Source organism: Haliotis rufescens, unplaced genomic scaffold (assembly GCF_023055435.1).
Source record: "Haliotis rufescens isolate VD_foot unplaced genomic scaffold, xgHalRufe1.0.p SCAF_14, whole genome shotgun sequence".
Lineage (NCBI taxonomy): Eukaryota > Metazoa > Mollusca > Gastropoda > Lepetellida > Haliotidae > Haliotis > Haliotis rufescens.
This window is the reverse complement of record NW_025963824.1, coordinates 21,875,619-21,890,816: the sequence shown is the minus strand read 5'-3', so window position 1 is coordinate 21,890,816 and position 15,198 is coordinate 21,875,619. Positions and strand designations below refer to the sequence as shown.

The window sequence follows — 15,198 nt, the reverse complement described above, 5'->3', positions numbered from 1 at the left end:
CCCCACCGCACCCCCGCTATCATACCCCCACCGCACCCCCGCTATCATAACCCCCCGCACCCCCACCGACGCACATCTGCAAAGCAGTACTGGCCGCCCCTAATCTATTTGATCTACTTGTCACAACCAAACAAGAATTACGTCCAACAGCTTGCAGTGACCAACACCAGGTAAGAAGATCTCATGGTGTGTGTCTGAAGGATTTTTAGTTGTACGGCTCCAGTTAACTCACGTGCAATTCCTTCACAAGACGCCATCGTACAAGAAAGGTAGTCCCCTGCTAAGTTAGGTTTTCCGAGCCTATTAAAGACATTTGACCTCGTTTTCATATTTATACCACAAGACAAGGCGATAAATTCATGCTTCTCTCGTTCTTCACGTGTTGAAAACGCGTCAATGCTTTTTCATAACAACGGGGCGGTATACAAAGTCTACATTTAAGACGCATTCTCTCCCAGGGCGAATGTTTATAATCAAAACATACTGAGACGGTCCCTTTTCATTGCAAAGGCGCGAACTCGCGTTGTCCAAAATATGCTCGAGCTTCACGTAGTTATATAAGACACATGGTACATTTGTACAAGCAAGTTACTGCACACTAAATAAGGAAGGAGTCGTTGCATGGTTTGTTTGATGGTCTAACATATTTTACTTCTCGGAGAGACAAAAACACTATCACGAGCTTTGATATATAGTTTTGATTTTAAAAATAAATAGAATATATTATGAGATTTATACCCCGCATCCTATTCCTAGTTTGTGAGTTTTGAATCTCATAGAGAAAAACTCGAGGAAAAGTGCTTTATTCAAATTATAAACCAACTTTTACACTTTAAAATACTTTAAAAAGATGAATATCTATGTACACATTTTGGTAGACGAAAACGGTCGCTCGAATACAATTCACGAAAAAGCATGCGAGCACAGGAACCTACCCAATTCCGCGCGTGCAACACGACTCTCTCGTGATAAGACACGCGCTCAGCTGTTGCTCTATTGAATGTAAAAGGCAACGCGTATCATTTTTAACCATTTAGATGATGAGTGAGTGAGTATGGTTTTACGCCGCTTTCAGTAATATTCCAGCAATATCACGGCAGGGGGACTCCAGAAATGGGCTTCACACATTGTACCCATGTCGAGAATCGAACCTGGGTCTTCGACGTGACGAGCGAACGCTTTAACCAGTAGGCTACCCTACCATCCCACATTCAGATGTTATTTCACATATTAATGTTTGATAATTTAGAACTGGCCAAAGTGATTTGTTTGTTTGTTTGTTTGTTGTTAAACCCCGCACTGTAAATCTGTAAATAATCGAGTCTGGACCAGACAATCTGATGCCAAAGTAACAGCTAGAATCTCGGGGGAAAAGTATCTGTTCTTCATATACAATTCCATCCGTGAAGATCCGTTTCAGAATAGTTCTTCAGCACCCATGTTTGTCGTAAGAGGCAACTGACGGGGTCGGGTGGTCAGGCTCGCTGCTTTGTTTGATGTTTGACATCGATCCCACATTGCGAGGATCGATACTCATGATATCAATCACTCGATTATTTACAGACCGCCGTCATATAGCTGGAATATTGCTTAGTGCGGCGTAAAACAACAAAACCAACGTTTCACTGAACTTTACGTCCCGGAATACAGTGACTGAAGCGGTAGTAAAACTTCTTCTACATGGTGCCTGAAACATGTTCATCGATGAGCAACACAGTGTAGATGAACTTTCAACGAAACGCTAATTCCACCTGAAAATGAATATAGGATCAACTGCACTGATCACTCGAAGTTGTAAGACAAGTAGGTAAGGTCTGACTAGTATCACTGCCTAGCCTTACCTACTTAATTAATGAGCATCTCCCAACTGTGAGCTCATGTGGGTGATACAGATGAACCAGATTATGACTGTGTTAAAAGGTGGTGTTTGATCTGTGCCCGGTTGCATGTGAGTGAGTGAGTTGGGTTTAACGCCGCTTTTAACAGTGTTATATCACGGCGTATCAGCTTAATGTGGGAGGAAAGCCCGAAGTGATGCAGGTCACAGACGTTTACCACTTCGGTGAAACCCACGAGCACGGGTATGGTGCTGACAAACCTAGAAACATAATCGGGGTGAACCGGGATTCGAACCCACAATCATAGGTTTCTGGCGTGCCCAAGGGACGCAACTCTGCACAGCGAATCGCGGCGCCTTAGACGACTGGGCCACCCGTGCCCCCCGGTTGCACGTAGTTGTTTTCTGATGATATAGTTGTGAGACTCAGTGTATTTTAATAAAATCGTTTGACCTTAGAGTTTATTTAGCATCTTATCAAATTTATTAAATGTTACCATGAAGAACACATTCACAATATTAACAATCCCACATGTGGTATATAACATGAAATGAAAGTCGGACGAATTCATTGAGTCGCAGAAAGGAGCCCCACATCTTGCCTGAGGGGTTCACGTGCTCCAAGAATCGAACCGGAGGCGTCTGAAGGAGAAGTTGTGCACTGGGCAGAAGACCCCTCTTGGATATTAGGATGCAGATAGACATTTGCTAAAGCAGACTTGAGCATGAATATCTCGAATGATGAGCAATCACACGAACTGTGATTCATATAGAGTGATATCTTGTTGGAACTATCACCAATCTGTCACAATATTCAAATATACCATACTTTGCTTAAATTTGTCATCAATATAAATATATAATAAACATACCATTCATGTACCTCATTTTGGTTCTCTGTTATCTGTAGTGGACAACGGGTAACACGTACTAGTGCATTCAATCTTACCTCGCCTGACATTTGGGAGGTTCCCTGCAGATCGCCGAAGACCCGGGTTCGATTCCCGACATGGGTACAATGTGTGAAGCCATTTCTGGTGTACCCCGCCGTGATATTGCTGGAACATTGCTAAAAGCGGCGTTAAATCAAACTTACTCACTCACACAATTCTTTAACGCCGCATGAGCACTGGTGCAGCTATTCGCGACAAAGTTTTACTGCTGAATATATACCTGGGCGGAGCTTAGTCAGTTCCATGTTTTGTGATTAATCACACGCTCTTATTAATGAGCGAGTGACTTTGGCTTAATCCCGCTTTAACAGTACTCAAGTTACACCACGGAGCGTCTGCCACAGGAGGAACGTCTTAGACGTTTACCGCGCTGGTGAAAACCACGAGCAGCGGTTTTAGTGCTGGCACCCCTAGAAACAAACAGGGCGAATCTGGCATTCGAACCCACGAGCACAGGTATAATGCTGGCACACCTAGAAACAAACAGGGCGAGTCTGGCATTCGAACCCACGAGCAGCGGTATAGTGCTGGCACACCTAGAAACAAACAGGGCGAGTCTGACATTCGAACCCACGAGCACCGGTATAGTGCTGGCACACCTAGAAACAAACAGGGCGAGTCTGGCATTCGAACCCACGAGCACCGGTATAGTGCTGGCACACATAGAAACAAACAGGGCGAGTCTGGCATTCGAACCCACGAGCACCGGTATAGTGCTGGCACACCTAGAAACAAACAGGGCGAGTCTGACATTCGAACCCACGAGCACCGGTATAGTGCTGGCACACCTAGAAACAAACAGGGCGAGTCTGGCATTCGAACCCACGGGCACCGGTATAGTGCTGGCACACCTAGAAACAAACAGGGCGAGTCTGGCATTCGAACCCACGGGCACAGGTTTCTGCCACGCCTGTTGGACTCCGAATGCGACTCCTTCAATGATGTGGCCACCCATGCCCCGAACATATATGCAGGAGAATGATTACTCTGTTACCATAGGGACACTATTCCAGTTTCACACAGGGAACTAATGAGACTTTCTGCACCAGATCCTGGAACATTGTCGACCCGTAAACTGGTATTCGTCATTCCAAAAGAACAGGCACTTGATGTCCATTCACCCTTGTTTTGCAACTTTTTTGGCATGTTTACTAGTTTGTTTTTCTGCACCTGGTTTGCGAGTAGTCGTAGTCGGTGGGGGTAGTGACGGCACGACACCTATTTGGAAGAAGTTGTGAAAAAGTCGTGGTTCGGATTTTCTCCCATAGACACTAATCCTATATAACAGAAACTCCAGCGTCCTCATTTGCTTAGGATCCACGTAGTGAAAACTTATTGTCAGCTGGCTGCAACATTCCTTGCCCTGCAAGTAGAGCGAGACAGTGTTTAGATGAGTTCCACGACGGGAGAAGCGGGAGGTAGCACTGCCAATATTCAAGGGATTCAATTCCACGGTAATGTGGAAGTTTGATGACCAGCGTTTGATGACGTCACAGTTAACTCTCAATATGACCACCGTCTAGTAGTATAATCAGCGATGTCACAGACAGTTTACTCTCACTATGACCACCGTCTAGTAGTATAATCAGCGACGTCACAGTAAACTCTCAGTATGACCACCGTCTATTGGTATAATCAGCGACGTCACAGACAGTTAACTCTCAGTATGACCACCGTCTATTGGTATAATCAGCGACGTCACAGTTAACTCTAGGTATGACATCCGTCTATTGGTATAATCAGCGACATCACAGTTAACTCTCAGTATGACCACCGTCTATTAGTATAATCAGCGTCGTCACAGTTAACTCTCAGTATGACCACCGTCTAGTAGTATAATCAGCGACATCACAGTTAACTCTCAGTATGACCACCGTCTATTGGTATAAACAGCGACGTCACAGTTAACTCTCAGTATGACCACCGTCTAGTAGTATAATCAGCGACGTCACAGTTAACTCTCAATATGACCACCGTCTATTGGTATAATCAGCAACGTCACAGTTAACTCTCAGTATGACCACCGTCTAGTAGTATAATCAGCGACGTCACAGTTAACTCTCAGTATGACCTCCGTCTAGTGGTAAAATCAGCGACGTCATAGGTAACTCTCAATATGACCACCGTCTAGTGGTATAATCAGCAACGTCACAGTTAACTCTCAGTATGACCACCGTCTAGTGGCATAATCAGCGACGTCACTGTAACTTTCAGTATGACCACCGTCTAGCAGTATAATCAGCGACGTCACAGTTAACTCTCAGTATGACCACCGTCTATTGGTATAATCAGCGACGTCACAGTTAACTCTCAGTATGACCACCGTCTATTGGTATAATCAGCGACGTCACAGTTAACTCTCAGTATGACCACCGTCTAGTGGTATAATCAGCGACGTCACAGTGAACTCTCAATATGACCACCGTCTAGTGGCATAATCAGCGACGTCACAGTTAACTCTCGGTATGACCACCGTCTATTGGTATAATCAGCGCCGTCACAGTTAACTCTCAATATGACCACCGTCTTTTGGTATAATCAGCGCCGTCAAAGTTAACCCTCAATATGACCACCGTCTATGGGTATAACTAGCGACGTCACAGTTTACTCTCAATATGACCACCGTCTATTGGTATATTCAGCGACGTCACAGTTAACTCTCAATGTGACCACCGTCTATTGAACTAACTTCTTTGAAATATACCATGAGATCGCCAACCACTGTTAATCTAACGCTAAGGCTGTCAAAGCCAGAGTATGCAGATTCTCGATTATTCGACAAAACAACTTCCAATGAGTGTAAAAGGTACAAAAGTATATGATATGCTTTGTTTCTCACCATCACCGACCTTAAGACCGGCCTGGCATACCAAATTCAGTTACGGTTCCACATTCTAAAGTTGTGTTTGAAGTCGTAATTACGACCAGCAATGTCTTTCCGTTTAAGAATACAGGTCAACCTCGAAAACCAATATCTTTGTGATTTAAATAGATATATTTGACTTAATTGATCGGGTGGTAAGGCTCGGGAATGTAGTTGATTGCATGTCATCGTCACCCAAATGCGTAGATCGATGCTCAACATATCAATCACAAAGAAGCAATGTCGTATGTGAACTTGCAAATCAAGTTTCTCGAGAAGTAAGAATTAGATTCTTTGTCCTGAACAAAACAAAATGCACATGTAATGATTTGAATATAGATAAATCGATCTTTGGAGAGAAATAGTTCCAATTAATTATAAATGATAATGATATAATACACACAACTATTTTAATTAAATGACACTATTCATTACAATAATTATATAAAAACATATATTCATGTAAAATAAATTATTGACATCTTTAAATATTAGATATATATATTAAAAAAAACAGTATTTGTTGTACGAATCATTTCTCACAAGTCACATCATAAAACGGAATTCCTTATACACGACGCCTGCGGGACCTTACCTTCTTAGTTTCATGGCGGTCCCACTTCTGAATAGCTTTAGGCAGGGAGCCCATGATATGGTCCCCGGCGCTGAAGGCGTGGAAGGACTCCCGACCGAACCTGTCTAGGGTGTTGTGGACGGGGACTCCGACATTGTGTAGACAGCTCGCTACTTCCACGTCTTCGTCCGTCCCTGACTTCGCGCACGTGTCCTGGACAAGGGAGATGAGTAGGGATGAGTGGGCAGGGTTTGAGTTGTTGAGTGAAATTTTACACGGCTTCAAGTTATGATATTCCAGCAGTGTCACGGCGGGGAACACCAGAAATGGGCTTCATACATTGTACCCATATTGGGATTCAAAACCGGGAAAGGAAACGCTTTAAGAACAAGGCCACCCAGTCGCCAACATCGTTACGGGATGGCTTGTGGAGCCCCCAGTTACAGCAAGATGAGAATATTTCGTCCTATCATATGGTCGGCTATTTGTAGCGACACACCCTGTGGGGACTCCGCCTCAGAATAAGGCCCCACGTACCTCATGCTTGTTAAAAAAAGTCGACTAAATTAGGCATCGGGTGGTCAGGCTTTGTGATTTCTGATTATGTACCTTCATGTTGATCATGCTATCAACCCATGGTTTCTATTGCCAGGCTGGATTTTGCGCACGACGTGAGCGTGACAAGGTGAGGTGGCTGGGTGGTGTGGTGTTGCGTGGGTGTGGCATGGTGTGTTGACTGGATGGTGTGGTGTTGCGTGTGTGTGGCATGGTGTGTTGACTGGATGGTGTGGTATGACGTGGGTGTGACATGGTGTGTTGACTGGATGGTGTGGTATGACGTTGGTGTGACAAGGTGAGGTGGCTGGGTGGTGTGTTGACTGGATGGTGTGGTATGACGTGGGTGTGGCATGGTGTGTTGACTGGATGGTGTGGTATGACGTGAGCGTGACAAGGTGAGGTGGCTGGGTGGTGTGGTGTTGCGTGGGTGTGACATGGTGTGTTGACTGGATGGTGTGGTATGACGTGGTAGTGGCATGGTGTGTTGACTGGATGGTGTGGTGTTGCGTGGGTGTGACAAGGTGAGGTGGCTGGGTGGTGTGTTGACTGGATGGTGTGGTATGACGTGGGTGTGGCATGGTGTGTTGACTGGATGGTGTGGTATGACGTGAGCGTGACAAGGTGAGGTGGCTGGGTGGTGTGGTGTTGCGTGGGTGTGACATGGTGTGTTGACTGGATGGTGTGGTGTTGCGTGTGTGTGGCATGGTGTGTTGACTGGATGGTGTGGTATGACGTGGGTGTGACATGGTGTGTTGACTGGATGGTGTGGTATGACGTTGGTGTGACAAGGTGAGGTGGCTGGGTGGTGTGGTGTTGCGTGGGTTCGGCATGGTGTGTTGACTGGATGGTGAGTTGACTGGATGTTGTGGTGTTGCGTGGGTGTGACATGGTGAGGTGGCTGGGTAGTGTGTTGACTCGATAGTGTGGTGTGGTGTGGGTGTGGCATGGTGTGTTGACTGGATGGTGTGGTATGACGTGGGTGTGACATGGTGTGGTGCCTGAATGGTCTGGTGTCGCGAGGGTGTGGCATGGTGTGGTGGCTGGATGGTGTAGTGTTGCGTGGGTGTGGCATGGTGTGGTGGCTGGATGGTGTGGTGTTGCGTGGGTGTGACATGGTGTGGTGGCTGGATGGTGTGGTGTTGCGTGGGTGTGGCATGGTGTGGTGGCTGGATGGTGTGGTGTTGCGTGGGTGTGGCATGGTGTGGTGGCTGGATGGTGTGGTGTTGCGTGGGTGTGGCATGGTGTGGTGGCTAGATGGTGTGGTGTTGCGTGGGTGTGACATGGTGTGGTGGCTGAATGGTCTGGTGTCGCGAGGGTGTGACATGGTGAGGTGGCTGGGTGTTGTGTTGACTTGGTGGTGTGTTGACTGGATGGTGAGTTGACTGGATGGTGTGTTGTTGCGTGGGTGTGACATGGTGAGGTGGCTGGGTGTTGTGTTGACTGGATGGTGTGTTGACTGGATGGTGTGGTGTTGCGTGGGTGTGGCATGGTGTGGTTGCTGGATGGTGTGGTGTTGCGTGGGTGTGGCATGGTGTGGTGGCTTGATGGTGTGGTGTTTCGTGGGTGTGCTATGGTGTGGTGGCTGGATGGTGTGGGGTTGCGTGGGTGTGGCATAGTGTGGTGGCTGGATGGTGTGGTGTTGCGTGGGTGTGGCATGGTGTGGTGGCTGGATGGTGTGGTGTTGCTTGGGTGTGGCATGGTGTGGTGGCTGGATGGTGTGGTGTTGCGTGGGTGTGGCTGGATGGTGTGGTGGCTGGATGGTGTGGTGTTGCGTGGGTGTGACATGGTGTGGTTGCTGAATGGTCTGGTGTCGCGAGGGTGTGACATGGTGAGGTGGCTGGGTGTTGTGTTGACTGGGTGGTGTGTTGACTGGATGGTGAGTTGACTGGATGGTGTGTTGTTGTGTGGGTGTGACATGGTGAGGTGGCTGGGTGTTGTGTTGACTGGATGGTGTGTTGACTGGATGGTGTGGTGTTGCATGGGTGTGGCATGGTGAGTTGACTGAATGGTGTGGTGTTGCGTGGGTGTGACATGGTGTGTTGACTGGATGGTCTGGTGTTGCGTAGGTGTGGCATGTTGTGTTGACTGGATGGTGTGGTGTTGCGTAGGTGTGACATGGTGTGTTGACTGGATGGTGTGGTATGACGTGGGTATGACTTGGTGAGGTGGCTGGGTGGTGTGTTGACTGGATAGTGTGGTGTTGCGTGTGTGTGGTATGGTGTGTTGACTGGATGGTGTGGTATGACGTGGGTGTGACATGGTGTGTTGACTGGATAGTCTGGTGTTGCGTAGGTGTGGCATGTTGTGTTGACTGGATGGTCTGGTGTTGCGTAGGTGTGGCATGGTGTGTTGACTGGATGGTCTGGTGTTGCGTAGGTGTGGCATGTTGTGTTGACTGGATAGTCTGGTGTTGCGTAGGTGTGGCATGTTGTGTTGACTGGATGGTCTGGTGTTGCGTAGGTGTGGCATGGTGTGTTGACTGGATGGTGTGGTGTTGCGTGGGGATGGCATGGTGTGTTGACTGGATGGTGAGTTGACTGGATGGTGTGGTGTATCGTGGGTGTGTCATGGTGTGTTGACTGGATGGTCTGGTGTTGCGTGGGTGTGACATGGTGTGGTGGCTGAATGGTCTGGTGTTGCGTTGTTGTGACATGGTGAGGTGGCTGGGTGGTGTGGTGTTGCGTGGGTGTGCCATGGTGTGGTGGCTGGATGGTGTGGTGTTGCGTGGGTGTGACATGGTGAGGTGGCTGGATGGTGTGGTGATGCGTAGGTGTGGCATGGTGTGTTGACTGGATGGTGTGTTGACTGGATGGTGTGGTGTTGCGTGTGCGGGACATGGTGAGTTGACTGGATGGTGTGCTGTTCTGCTAGTGTGTGTTGTATGTTTGTGGAGTGGATTTGAGATGTGTTTGTTCGTGGGTGCGATTCACAATTTCTTTTCTTTTTCTTTTTGCAAAACAAGCATATTATTTCTAAAAAATGATAAAAGGCGATGACACCAAGTACCTTGCCCCGATTTGGAAAGTTAAATATATCGTTAAATTTTCGAGTGATGTCCTAATTGGGTTTTTTTCAATATGTTCATAGATAAAGCTGGACAATTGGGTATTTTGACAACAATCTCCGAAGCTGTCGGTCTGTTTAGGGAACCCACGGGACGTGGAAATTGACGAGGAATATATTTTTTAATATAATAAAACTGAAAACAAAAATGCATTAAAGAGATTTCAAGCACCACCATCCTGATGGATATCAAGTGTTTGTTTACAAACAGGGAACATACGTTTTTATTGTACCCTTGTTCCACCAGAAGTCGTAGAGCCTGTCTGCTGATCACGTAGCCAGCGCCTCCGCTCATGTACCCCCACTTGGTGTATTTCTTGAACAGGTGACCCACATACACCCCCTCAGTCGGGTCATAGTGCGACAACAGAAACTTCAAGTTCTCCATCACGACGAACGTATCGTCGTCCGCTTTCAGAAACCAGTCATACTTGTCTAGATGATGTTTGTAAATATGCTTTAAAGACGCTATCGACTTTTCCGTCAAGTGCTGGCGGCCATCTTTGATATTAAGGTTTAATATGTCCAATCCAGTATTAGGTTTATTGGTTGTCATGACAAACATTCTGTGATCGCAACGTTTCGCCCAAGTCTCGTTCACTGCCGGGATTTTCTTGTTGACCTCTGTTTCCTTTGTTGTTATCCAACAGAAGATCTTCAGTTTTGATAAGGTATCCATGGCAACGGAATCATCTATTAATACTGAAAATGGAACATACTTATTTCACTTATAATACACTGTTCAATATAACACGATTTCAATAGTATTCCAGCGTTTCAGCTTGAGGCGGGAGGAAAGACTAACGTGACGGACAGCCGTTACATGACCTCTGTGTGTCGCCGACCTGCACAGCAGGATGCGACGACTTACACCCTGGTTGGGATGTCATAATTGTCACAGACAGACACTTTTATTCAGTAGAAGGCCTCCGGCCCAAAATACGTACAATAGCATGACCATGCCTGTGCATTTAATATCATATTTACAATTAGGTGTTTCTTTTTATATTTACATGGTATAGGAATAGACTGACAATTCTGATAACATCAATGCTCTTACTCTGCATGATAGAAATATAACTGGTATGTGCAGGATATTTACAAATATATTTTAAAATGAACATGTTTCTCATATATAGAAAATTCATCTTCTACAGCAAAGTAACATTTAAGCTTGCAGGACATAAAGTTTCTTTCATCATAAAATATATTTTCATATCTGCCGGTCTCAACAGCAAGCTTGAAACTGCAACATCTAATTCTAGAATAGGATGTTCTAAAATGTTGAGGAAGATCACCTATGCCTAAATACTTTTTAATATTTAAAAGTTATTTAAACTTGTTATAGTAAAACACTCGTGATGACTGAAAGTGCTCAATGAAGCTCATCCTCATGAAATCTTTGCTTAAAACGTGCAATGAAGTGTGCCTGGTTTCCTATTTCCTGACTACGCCACGCCCAAATGTAAACAGAATGTTTCTTATGTGTGATGCCCATGTGTCACGGCCTACATTATACAGAGATTTCAACATAATATAACATTGTTTTGGTAACCTATTGTTTACTAGGTGTAATATTCTGCTCCAATACTTAATTGCCTCTGTAATACATACCTACTGCAAAGCGACTCTTCCACATTCCCCAAGAACCATGTTTGATAGATTGATAGTTGATTTACCAACCTTTAAACTATATTTACAAATTTAATAAGTACAGATTCAATAGTTTAACAACATGTGGTACCCCTCATATATTACATATTTCAGAACTATAACATAGAATATGTGTTGTCATACAATCAAATACCATTTCAGATCTAGACAACTGATGTTACTAAGTTATCTCTGGTAATTATTCACTGAACATACTGCCTTATGTGCTTGGTGATAAAAGACAGGCCTGACCTGCTCCGGACTAACTTAGAGGTGACTACAAGCCCCAAGTGTTGTTATAAAGCTGTTTTTCTACACGTGTACCGTAATAAAACCATTTTTCGTCTGACCTTAAGGGACCACCATTCTAAACGTAATCATCTTAGTTATATTCAAATTTCCTTTTATGCCAGTACGTTTACCAAACCTTTCTAGTACAGTTATCTTTCTTTGCTTATGTGAACAGGTGTCGGGCATTGCTGAGACATCATCAGTAAACACGAGGGAGCACAAATCATTAATAGAAGAGGTAGCAGTAATACCTTGACCCTCTCTTTCCATAAGGGTACTTACATTGTTTATAAATATAATAAATATTTGTGGCATTAAAACACATCCTTGTAGTAATAAAAAAAAGTACAGATGTCAAATATTCTTTAACATTTTAACAGTTCACTTGACTTGGGTGAAAAAACATAACAAAGATGTCTGCAGAATTTCTGTTGTACATTACGCATATGTAAAATTATTTTTTTAAATAAAGCATCAATAAAAATATTGAACGTATTTACACGCATAAATCTATGCACGATTCACTTGACATTCATTTGACATTTCAACAGGGAGCGACGATCGTTAGACGTGCTTCAAGGAAACACGCAAGTGCTGCTGCTAAATAACAAGTCTCCGTGAAAATGAATTCCTCATACCTTCATGTCAGAATGATGAGATCCGCCTTGGAGGTAAAAATATTCTCAGCGGGGGAATAAATCTCTTATACCCCGCCACGAGCAATACAGGCTGCACGTGGATTTCTCAGAGGCAGAATAAACCCCTTATACCCAAGTGTGCTATGTCAATGGAACAGCTGTTTTCTATCAGTTTTGAATTTGTGTTAATGCTTTTACAATGTCACATTAAGATGTCATGTCCGTAAGATAAATTCGCTGTAGCAGGATCCCTCGGGGGACATGGGATTTTATGAAACCTAACGCGGGACGCCTAAAACCCAATGTTGCCGGAGTGATCCTGCGACAACTTAGAGTGTGCGCCTCGTAGTTGTAACTATGTCTTCCCGTCACGTCCTACCTGAACTGTCTAGGGTGTCACGCATGACTGTGTCCACTCTTGTTCGTGAGCCCTCCACCGCTACAACAGATAACAGACCACTTGATGCAGTGATTCAGCCCTCTATTTTTTTAAATCGTTCGGTTAACGCAATTAGTTTTCCACAACCATCGGGTTGACGGTCTCAATAAAAATATAGAATGAAATTGTAAAAACAGGGCCAGGGCATTGTTGCCCGCCGTGAGATGTAGTCAGTATCACAGTCAACAAAGACAGCCGATTAACAAAAGGTGCATTGATATTTCAAACTTTTCTGCATAGGTCTTCATACAACAGTTAAATGCTTAAGATTTGGACACATTTGATGTCGTCATAAAGAAACACAATCATGCCAAACTTCAGCTTCCACCGTGACAATTTCAGATAATATTTACTGAGCCCAAAATGCATTTTGACAATAATACAGAGCATGGTAAAAACAAGCGCCATGTTTACTATTATGCTAAAACTGGAACATATGTCATTGACCTAAACAGATACCAAATTTCATTGTTGAAACTTGGTGAGTATTGGCCACATATAGGCTTTTCAATTAGAAAAGTGTTCGCATGTACTTGCAAAAACAAAAGTAGCCCCCAAACTGTTACATAACACCACGCATTTCACAGTGTTATACAGTGAAATTGGCAGTAGTCCTGTAGCCAAACTACCCAATAGTTAAGGTATCTCGAGGACGACTAGAAAATAGCGCTTTTTAAGAGTTTTGCTACATGTTATTATTATAAAGACTAGTGGGCTAAAAGTTTTAGTTTCTATCGCTGCCTTACGTTTGATGAAACGCATGCCTTCGACAACCTCGTGTCAGATTAAATGACCTTGCAACCAGCTAACATAATAAAAACCCTTAACACATTTCCACCGTAACAATACATTATCTATCATACAGACCCTGAAACAAATACATCTGATAAGTCAATAGTAGTGGGCAAGTCTAGATTATTGCAATTCCTGAAAATGAAGATAATATCTGGGCTCCTATTTATTATATTTTATTAAGATTATTTAACCATATTTTCTGTAACATATCATTTCAGAGACCAGATGTCACTCTATGCAGAAAATAAGGTGATCACATTTCCCGGCATGCCCCGGAGGTCGTGTGTGTTGTGATACAGGAATCTCTGGACAGCTGTTTCCTATCAAGCGGCATACGGCTGGCTGTGTGAGGGAGCAGATATTTCGCCACAAACTTAAGAAAATGTATTGCTGTCGTTGCAAATTGTGTCACACAATTACCGTCTAGTGAATCAGTGTCACACAACTGTCTAGTGAATCAGCGTCACACGACTTCCGTCTAGTAAATCAGTGCCACACAAGTACCATCTAGTGAATCAAACAATGGAACCATACATTTGTTTTAACTTTACCGACTCCAAGTAAGGATAAGAATTTATGGATAAACAACTTCTGTATTACAATCAGGAGCGACGTGTCGGTGTAGGTCATCTCGTGCTTGATAACAGTGTTAGAACCTACACCGAAACGTCGCTCTTAATTGTAATACAGAAGTTGTTCATCCATAAATTCTTATCCTTACTTATCCGTACTCCAACTTCTAAATGCCTATCAAAGAAGTTTACCGACTCCAGTCTCCTCCCATTGTCCATGCCAACACCACAAAACACAAAGCAAGATCTCCGTCACCTTGGGAACGAGTGTCGGTATACGTGCCACCCATCCACAGAATAAACTGCAGCATTAACAGGCAGCCTAGCACCAGGAAACAGTATCCTCTGTACATCCTACCAGGGACGTCCTGTAGACGGATCCTGCAACAACAAACACACACTGCTGACTGACGGCTAGGTGCAGTGAGAGAAGGTTGGCCCATCCCGGCCCTGGCTTCTACCAGCAGGCCACTGACGAGATAGGACACGGTGGAATGTTGTAACGTGAGACCCGTTCAAAGTTTACCTGGGGCACATTGTTTTCAAATCATGCTTATTTTAACGTCAGTTTAACTCGTAATCCGAAAGTAAGTAAACTAGCCGTTATAATTTTGTCGCAGGGTCAATACATCACCAATATGTAGCAAGCCATTCTATAATTGGTTACTTGGTTAGTTCCAAGTGATGGTACTTCCGTCATTGTGACGTAATATAATTGCCGAATTGACGGCCAAAAGAAACTTTACCACTTTAAAAATGAAATTGCAAAAATATAAAAACACAAGTTAAAACTAAATCAATGCTCCCGTGTTGCTGTAACTAACCTGATGTAACGTAACAGACAGGGTGGGCAGGCACTAGACAGGCCAAGAACAGGCAGACCCAGGGTAACTACATCCAATGTAGACCGGTACTTGCGTTGTTTGCATCTCCGGAATCGATTCCTGACAGTGACATCATCA

At 44.4% G+C, this 15,198-nt stretch overlaps 1 protein-coding gene across 1 annotated transcript; it reads right to left on the bottom strand.

Moving 5' to 3' along the window:
- Nucleotides 1-2,134: 2,134 nt before the first annotated feature.
- LOC124115120 (glycoprotein-N-acetylgalactosamine 3-beta-galactosyltransferase 1-like) lies at nt 2,135-14,711 on the bottom strand. Its single transcript, XM_046475942.2, has 5 exons — nt 14,493-14,711; nt 12,810-12,869; nt 10,069-10,550; nt 6,249-6,440; nt 2,135-4,153 (listed from the first exon to the last, which is right to left on the bottom strand). The coding sequence occupies exons 1-5, from the start codon at nt 14,677-14,679 to the stop codon at nt 3,908-3,910; spliced, it is 1,167 nt and encodes a 388-aa protein (XP_046331898.2). The 5' UTR covers nt 14,680-14,711; the 3' UTR covers nt 2,135-3,907.
- Nucleotides 14,712-15,198: the final 487 nt, after the last annotated feature.

Bases quoted from the DNA above. Each gene is read 5' to 3' on its own strand.
- LOC124115120 (XM_046475942.2), bottom strand. From the start codon at position 14,679: ATGGGCCAACCTTCTCTCACTGCACCTAGCCGTCAGTCAGCAGTGTGT. The intron at 12,870-14,492 runs GTGACGGAGATC...TATCTGTTGTAG, and splicing joins TACCGACACTCGTTCCCAAG to CGGTGGAGGGCTCACGAACA. The intron at 4,154-6,248 runs GTAAGGTCCCGC...CTCTACTTGCAG, and splicing joins ACCGCCATGAAACTAAGAAG to GGCAAGGAATGTTGCAGCCA.